The sequence below is a fragment of the Schistosoma haematobium genome, chromosome 4 (genome assembly GCF_000699445.3).
Source record: "Schistosoma haematobium chromosome 4, whole genome shotgun sequence".
NCBI classification, from domain to species: domain Eukaryota; kingdom Metazoa; phylum Platyhelminthes; class Trematoda; order Strigeidida; family Schistosomatidae; genus Schistosoma; species Schistosoma haematobium.
The window spans coordinates 24,814,109-24,823,823 of NC_067199.1; the positions used below are offsets into that span (position 1 = coordinate 24,814,109).

General features: G+C 30.1%; 1 protein-coding gene across 1 annotated transcript; it reads left to right on the forward strand.

Annotated features, from left to right (window-relative positions):
* Positions 1-956: 956 nt before the first annotated feature.
* KCNA3_2 (Potassium voltage-gated channel sub A member 3) lies at positions 957-7,489 on the forward strand (the record flags this gene model as incomplete). The annotated part of the gene is made up of 2 exons (XM_012939612.3): positions 957-1,027; positions 5,132-7,489. The coding sequence occupies 2 exons, from the start codon at positions 957-959 to the stop codon at positions 6,594-6,596; spliced, it is 1,536 nt and encodes a 511-aa protein (XP_012795066.1). The 3' UTR covers positions 6,597-7,489.
* Between the last annotated feature and the right edge of the window lie 2,226 nt (positions 7,490-9,715).

A 9,715-nucleotide genomic window follows, 5' to 3' on the forward strand; every position in this document is an offset into this window, starting at 1 on the left:
TAATCTAAGCTGTTACCCATCCCTTTGTTTATTTAACTTACAGGTTATGTTATTTCATTAAGAGTAATTTGTTGATTTATTTTGGATAACATTAAGGTTTTTCTGTTTGAACTTTACATACTTATTTGAATAATAGTATTTCTTTTTCTAAAGATCTATTGGTATTGATTAGATTCCAAAATTATATCGAAATATATCACGTTTGTCAGACAAATGGAATAGATTCTCGATTGTGAATGTTTTTGTATCCAATAATTTTTGATAAACTTACCCGGTGCGATTGCCACTAATACGAAGATCATAAGTTAGCAATGTGTTGTATAACAGAATGTCTAGTGTGAACAAAAATCAGGATAAGTAGAATGAACCAATAGAAAATTCCCAATGTTTTTTGTCTGTATATCGCTCGTGCACAAATCTACAAAAGATTTCTCTTTACGTGCATATACACAACTGGACATTAAGGCATTAGGTGAAGATCGTAGTATCGATAGACAGACACATATTGAAGATTTTTCACTTTTATAAAAAATTCATATATGTAAGATGAACACGACAGAGATAACTGTGACAACCGTCTAAGTGGATCTTATCATGAAACAAATCATGGTAAAGGATATGCGTAGATAAGGTCTTCAGTTTATTTATTGAATGTAATAGCCGATTCTAAAAGCCATAAATACTGAAGTTCAAGCTTTGTTGGGTTATATAAGACACTGTAACTGATTATGGATGTATCGATATCTATTAATAAATCAATTGAACTGAAGATATAAATAAAGAATAATTTAACAAATTCATATCTTCCCTTAAAACTTATGTAAATAATATCTTTGATTAAATTAATTGTAATTTTACTTGAAAAACATTTCACTATAACAATAAAATTTGTTTAATAATGAGATAATTACCTTTGTCATGTAAACACATAAAATGAGCACAAATAAACTTTTCACATGTCCACCTTATCAGGAACAGCATCCACTCTTCTGTTACCTCGTGGAACATTGGCTTATTGTAATAGAAAGTAAGTACTACATTATTTTATTCCTATTTCTTTTTTGTGTTTATTTGGTTATATATTCATTCCTTAACCTTTCCCAATAATTGGAAAGTTAGGGATGCAATGTTTTGACAAACATCTAGTTCACTAAAATTCATATGATTTATGATCGTTTACTGTTCTTCTTAATGAGAGAATAATATCGCTATCAGATTTTAAATAGTGTAAATCGATTGTAGTATTAGAACATTTTTTTTCACTCGAAGTTTTAGGTAACGATTATAAATATTCGTCGTTGTTATATATTCGTAATTAAATTGTCTTAACATGGAGAAAACATATGAACATAATGATGTTGTTCAGCTTCTGTCCTTACGAAAAAGAATTCTTAGTTTATTTCCCACTTAGCACACCCTTGTCCTAGAATCGATGAACATTTGTTTAGTTCTTTATTCATTATAGTGTGAATAGCTAAAAATACACTTTTCTTAAACATCTATTATTACATTCGCAAAGAGAGTTCGTCAAATGATCACAATCATCAAGCAATATTCAAGGTACTCACTGTATTCTCTTTTGAGTTTCTATAGTTTATTAGGTAGCTAATATCTGATATCGAGTGTTGTATCTAGCTCTCGTTACCCATACAAAAAATTACATGTTCAATCATAAGTTTATCATTGGGAAAATAAAAGTATTGTTTCATCATTTAACTAGTTTTAACTAGGCTGTTTATTATTTTTAAACAAATTTCAATACTGTTTATCCTATTGTGAGCAAAGTTATTACAATACAATTGAAAATCGTAGAAGAGGAATGTGAATTCATTAACTTTATGAATTCTTTTAAGCTATACACGACATAAAAACAATAGAATTGATTATGTTAAACAAAGGAATACACATATTTCATATTCCATTTATAGAAAAACCTTGGTCAATCTTTAGATATACATAAAAGATTTTCAGGAAGACGATAAACACGAGATTTAATATAGCAGTTTGTGCAGTTGACTGATTATCCTTTAATTGCAAAAGTATCGCAGAAAGGAAAGTAAATTGATGCACGAAAACAAGTTTCGAGAAACAAAAGATTAATACGATCGAGTACGTAATAGTAAATCCAAAACTGAGACTTGTTAGCTAAGTAGGGCTCAGATAGAAGGGTGAAAACTGAGAAGAGAATTTACTATTAAGAATGTGAAAATTCTACGCAAGTAATCCTTATAACTGGGGTGACTAGGTCGAAGCAGAGTTGACAGTATTGGTAATTTTAAATGCATGGATTAGATTTAAATCTTTTAGAATTCAATAAATGTATAGCCGTTTCTTATGTGATTATATTGGAGGATTTCTAAACATTCATATAATGTCAAATAACAAGCTAATTATAGGCGATCCCAATGCTGAAAAAGTCCTGTTCTTCTGGTTCACAATGAAGTCAAATGTGCTTGAAGAAAGAAAAAGATAGATTTACCTATTTGTATACATCTAGAAAGCTTTATGTTTCATAGCATCATTATTCATATAGATAAAAAACAATTCTCACCATCGAATCTATAGTCTCCGAAGATTTTACTGTAAAATCTAAATTATGAATGTTCACGGATAATTATGTTATTTTTAGAACTTCTTGTTTAAACACCTAAGTGAGCAGTTTGACTAGGGATTATTTGGAAGGGGCTTAATATCAGATAATAGATTTTCTGCTTTATAAAACCAGAAAATGACCTTGCTTAACTATTTATTATTTAATATCAAATATTAAGCAGTTGAGTATTAGTGTTTCATGAACTGAAATAAATATACATAGCCTTGTTTTTTATATATGAGTCGACGTAACAGTTATTTCCTATGTAATACATACTTCAAACATTCAAAGCTGCTCCAGAACAACAAAAGCAAAAAAGCTACCATGATGTAAACAGCAAATCCTTATCTGCTCTTTAAAAACTCCATGAAATCTCAGATGGGTTTATTTACGTTTTGTTGTAACGGGTGGATTGCACGGTTCGATGCGCAGCGTATTTATCGATCGAATCAGTGGCACGTAAAACACGTAAGGACGACCTAGAGTCCCGATTGGTCCCGCTCCCCTGTCTAGCCCAGCCAGTTGAGTCTAGAACGTAAGTCACAGCCTCTGAGTTATGAATCATTATATTTCAGACATACATCATTAGACTTAACATGATAATGATTGGCACATTATTCCTCAGCATCCATAACACGTTTCAGCTTTTTTAAGTATTTTAATGAATCAGAAAACAAATACTTACTGAATATGTGAAACTTTTGGATTCCATCTCAATAAGTTGACTAAAATCAATATCACAAGATGGATTAGTAACAATCAGTAGATATTCCAATGTTTTGTCCATTAAGTAGCATCTTTAAACCAATCAGATAGATTAACTTCATTTTTATTCAAAGGAAGAAGGTGGATCACAATTATTCTATTTATTAAAAGAATAACTTTTGGTTACATTTGACAGTAACTTCATTTTACAATACTTATATTTTATACATAATCCAGAATAGTAAAATACTGCATATTATCTTTGTATAGTATAAAACAATAAATTACAAAGTTATGTAATATGAAGTGATTGATAGAATACACAATTCTGAAGAAGAGAACACAAAATTTAGTGATTATAGTGATCAGTTAAAACCATTGTTACATTCAAGGGTTTTAGTCAATTAATCCCAAAAATATAAACATAATTGTTACAATTCAATCCCTAATTATTGAGTAGTCTAAATAAAAGGCCCTAGAAAGTAATAGAAAAAAAAAGAGTTTTCCTGAGTATTTTGAATAAATCGATCAAATCAAATCATTTACATAGAAGTTTCACACTTAACACTTGACATTTTGACTTAGTAATATGATTTTCTTGGTTCTATCACGAGTTAAATTTTACTCTGCAATTAATTCTCTGTTATTCTGAATGTTATCCCATACATAATACACGAATGACAGTAACCATTTGCTATTTGTGATTGATATTATATGTAAAAGACATTCAAGATTTAAATTGAATTCCTTCTAGCTGATGATTAGTTAGATGGGCTACATACTCTAACTTTGAAATTTTGATCCTTTCTTTCTCATGATGAAGAATTCGACTCCTATATAAATGCTATTATATAGAATATCTGAAAATTTGACATTTATCAAAGTAAGTTGTGTGCGTAATAGTTTTTCACTTGAAAAATGTACATAGTACATGAAGTTTAGTTTATCAGTTGAAGAATAAAATTTGATTTAGAATACATCATTTGTTAGATCGTAATATAAATAAAAACATTTCATTATTCAACCAGCTCAATGCGCAACATAAGCACCTCCATATTAATGATCATCTAAAAATAAATAATTAGCTGATTGACTCCAGAATCCTGGTCACTTTCCGGAGATACTTATTATAATTAAGTAGTGCAGTGCATCTCCAAACCAGTCTCTCAAAAACAATAAAAAATCTTCATCTCAAAACCTCAGTTTTTTCGTACTTTTAAGTTTTGATTAAGATCATGTACCGATCAATGCTAGACTACCATTGAAAACCTGGAAACATTGAACGACTTTTTCGTCCTAGCGAGTCCATGATGCCACACGCATGAACCGAAGACAGAACCTTTGGTCTCACGCAAACGTTTAACCTTAGAACACTGGTGGTGGAGTTCGTGAGTGAGATAAAAGACCTTGGGTTGAGTCCCGCGTGTGGGATCTTGGATGTGTGCTGCTGAGGAGTCCCATGAAAGGACGAAACGACCCTCCAGTGCTTCCAGGTTTTCAGTGGTATTCTATCATTGATTGGCTCATGATCTCAATTGCAATTCAACGATCTCCACAACTCTACTGACTTTTAGGTTTATTAATTACCAAATGAATTTTTCAATTTCAACAACATTCAGTGTGCCTCATAACAGTCTCGACGTTTTGATTATGAATAAAATAAACTCAAATTTGAGAGTTACTTTGTTTTTTAATAAAAAATTATCGGCTTTCTGATATCATTGTAATTTATGATACATAATCAACATGTGAATCCCATTATTCTATTCATCGTATAAGCTTTTTTGAAAGTATATTTAGCTGTCATAAGAGTCATTTAAATTATTTTTACAGTATAAATCAAAACCTGGAAGAGGAAACAGGAATTGATCAACTCACTTCAGATGAAATATTTCGTCCAGAAATTGAAAGTGAAAGATTAGTAATCAATGTAAGCGGTCTACGTTTTGAAACTCAAGCACAAACAGTCAATCAATTTCCTGATACCTTACTAGGTAATCCCAATAAACGTAATCACTATTATGATCCGTTAAGAAATGAATATTTTTTCGACAGAAATCGATCAAGTTTTGACGGTATACTTTATTTTTATCAAAGCGGTGGACGACTTCGACGACCTGTTAATGTACCAATAGATGTATTCAATGAAGAAATAAAATTCTATGAATTAGGTGACGAAGCATTGGCCAAATATCGTGAGGAAGAAGGATTTATTAAAGAGGAACCAAAAATTCTACCAAGAAATCGTTTTCAACGCAAAGTCTGGCTTTTATTTGAATACCCAGAAAGTTCGTTAGCTGCACGTATATTGGCTATTGGTTCAGTATTTGTTATTCTCTTATCAATTATAATTTTTTGTTTGGAAACTCTACCACATTTTCGTCGATATAAAATAATGAATAACCATAATTCTACTTTATGTTATGAAGAATTAACTTTTGAAGAAGATGATTTACCAACAATTGACCAACCATTTTTTATCATTGAAACATTTTGCATAGTATGGTTCAGTTGTGAACTACTAGTACGTTTTGCTTCATCTCCGAAAAAATTTGAATTTTTCAAAGTGCTAATGAATGTTATTGATGTGGTTTCAATTATACCATATTTCATAACTCTTGGCGCTGTAATTATCGATGATCCTAAACAACTTAATCAGACAACATCATTAGCTGTACTAAGAGTTATTCGGCTTGTTCGCGTTTTCCGTATATTCAAATTATCAAGACATTCAAAAGGACTACAAATTTTAGGACAAACACTAAGAGCAAGCGTCCGAGAATTAGGATTACTAGTATTCTTCTTACTTATTTGTGTTATTCTCTTTTCATCAGCTGTATATTTTGCTGAAGCTGATGCTGACACTTCATTATTTCGTAGTATACCTGATGGATTTTGGTGGGCTGTTGTAACAATGACAACAGTTGGTTATGGAGACATGCGACCGGTAACTGTATGGGGTAAATTAATTGGTTCATTATGTGCTATCGCTGGTGTACTAACTATTGCACTTCCTGTTCCTGTGATTGTATCAAATTTCAATTATTTCTATCATCGTGAAACAGAATCAGATGATATATCACACTCTATTTCTTCATCATTAGAAACAGATGATGATGTTGACAATAAAGAACAACATACAAATACAAAAGTTCGTAGTATTACTTATAATATCAATAGTAGTGGTAGTAGTAGATCCATAAAGACAATTTCACATAACGAGAGTAGTGTTAACAGTCAATATGATACAACAATAACCAGTGCCTTGAAACAAAATTCTATTACATTAAAAAAGTAATCACATACTCTCGGTTTTCTTCTCATAACATTCTAACTGTTTTTCATCAATTCATGAATCTACGATAGTCAATTTCGTTTAATCAATATTATGCTCAACTACAAAAAAACTAACAGAGAACAGTTGAATATTTTATTCAACATACAGTATACATTTACATATTTTGTCAAGGTAGTGAACTGTGAATTAATTGAATTAAGTTCTACAATATATTTTTGTATATAAAGTTCATGTTAGCCACAGATAACAATTTCAGCTAGTGTTTTTTCTAACTGAATTTTATTGTTCTCTCTGTTTATAACTGATGTCTACCTAATTTCCCAATGACGTTTAGGAAAATCATGCTATATTATATACATATATGTAATAACTCAACTTCTATTACCTGATCGTATACACAAAACATATACAACAAATCAACCAAGTTATATGCCAATCACTGTATAAACGCTGGTTTTCATCAATAACCTTTAGAAGGCTTAAATGAAACAAACTATTTTCATAGAATCTTTATTCATGTAGATTTTTTTCTCTTCTTCAGTTTTTATTTTCTCACTATTTATATGCCATCAAAGAAAAATGATAAAGCAAACATAGATTTCTTCAGAAGCAGGTAAATCATATATATTTTTTTGAAAACCAAGCAACTTCATTATTAACTCATTCAGTTGTAGAGTTAATAAACAAAACAATATTAAATAATAAATTGTTCATTGAAAATATGGTACTTTATTTGATGATCAAGATCTTATGTAGTAATGGTGGACTTCAGTATAATTATAATAATCATTATCTATTTGTTTATTTGATTCATTATGATGTACATGTGTCAAATATTTTGACAATTTGGATCTTTCATGTAAAACAATGAAAAATAAATGATTTTAAATATGTATGAAAGTTTATTTGCTTTCATATGGTATATATTTTCAATTTGCTTTTATGATCTAATACGATCACCGCTATAATGGTATTGATATTAATATTAGTAGGTGTAGACTACCTTGTTAAGATCCATGAGACGATAGCAACCGATAATTAGAGACCTTGAATGACGTAGCTCAAAATCGTTTGCAATGGCGCAGGTGCATCCACTCTTTGTGTTCTAATCTTCTGAATTCTTCGTGTCCTTTTTTTTCTCTTTCTAAATTTATTTCCCTTGATTATACTCCTTGAATACATCTTCAAACCCTAATGTTTCCAATTACTGCTTGTACTCTTACTACTACTAGCACTAAGGGATTTGAATCGACAACTGCCTTTCTGTACTAATGTGGTATGGCAACTTGAACTGATGTACGTACGAATTGATAGAATTTTCTAGACGATTAGTATTAAAGGTGTTGAAAATGAGACATTTAGAAGACGTATTATCTACCAATAAGAAGATATGCATCAGACTAATTTCCAGCATGTTGGTTTCTCTTTTTCACTTAATAGCAATTATTTGTGAATAATAAATATTTCTCATTATGTTTCTTTGGAAATAGACATTTGTATACTTTTCTTAGCATCTATTCGTTATTGCTAACTCTTGTGCTTACGGTAAGAGTTTAGTATTAGGATGAGCCCAAAACAACCTCGTGCGCCATAAGGAAACGTTTTCCACAAAACATTTCTTCATGGTAAGACCTTTGTATTGGTGATTCTTAATAATATTTAAAGCATATTGCTATTTCATATAACAAATACATTATTAATATTCTAACTGATTATCAGTGTAAATCCACTATATATTCAGCCTAATTTTGTTTGAATAGTAAGAAATATTACAATTGTAGACGAATCCTGTAGTTTCTGTGAAGGGGTTTTGTGGGCATCGACTTAATTTTTAGGCAGTGTCCATTACAGTCTGATTTCATTTGCGGTACAACTGGAAACCAGGGTGAAGTAAACAACTATTTAGTTTTGTAATCCCTCGCCTCTCAATGATGTACGTTTTGCCCTACTGTCTGAACAACTGTATGATAAAAATAATAAAATAACACACTTGAGTGAATGCTAGAAATCGGTCCTACTGGTTCAAGCAGTTACGGCATCATCTATGTTTAGACGTATACTGTTTCGGATATATTACGCACACCTATTTTAATCTTTACCAGATTGAAGAAGTTGCAACACAAATATTAATATGTTCATATTTTACCAAAAAAACTGTGTAGTCGACTGAATAATAAAGGTACTAACAGATTAACTACATATGTACCGTGATAACTAAATCATCATGTTTAGTTCTCTTAATAACCACAGATTTCAGATATAAAGTTCTAAACCAAATTGAATAATGTTATAACTGGAGTTATCTTCATTAAGTTCACGAGAAAGTAGATTTAAATAAATTGAGTTGTTGAAAGAAATACAACTACTGAAATTCAACTAAGTAGTCTACTTCATAGCCAATTTACTACACAAACCTGAAAATTATGTAATGTCTTATATATATGTATTGTGTTTATAAAGTTATTTCATAACTAAGTGAATTATCAACTAACTATCAATTATTTAGTGGAAAGAAATATGATGAAACAATCAACTTATTCTTCAATTATATACATCACATCGGTATTATTATTTGGGATCGTGGATGCTCACTACTAAGGAGTCCTATACTAGGACAAAACGGCCGTCCAGTGCTTCCAATTTTTCCATGGTGGTCTAGTTTCAATGGACTCATGATTTCAATTATTGAAATTGCTAAAAAATCTCCACAAAACCCCTTCTGAAAATGAATTTTGTTTTACAAAAAAAGAAAAACAATGTAGGTATTTCTATATTCGAATAATTTTACAATTACAGATGATTATACATGTGACATAATTGTCCAATAAATATTCTATATAAAGTAATGAATTTGTTATTCTTTATTGTAAAAGTGCTCTTGTTTTATAAAATCATCAAATGTATAGTTTACATAACTAATTCAATTATGTAATAATAATAATCCACATTAAAATAGAAAAGTCACATGTTATTGAAGTTAATTCATTGAAAAATTGTATTTTATTATCAATGGATGTTTTAAAATATGGCCTAGTTTTATCCCCTATCTATTTAGATAGTCTAATTAGTAAATCAATCTGGTTGAACAAAAAAACATACTTTTATGAAAATGCCAACGA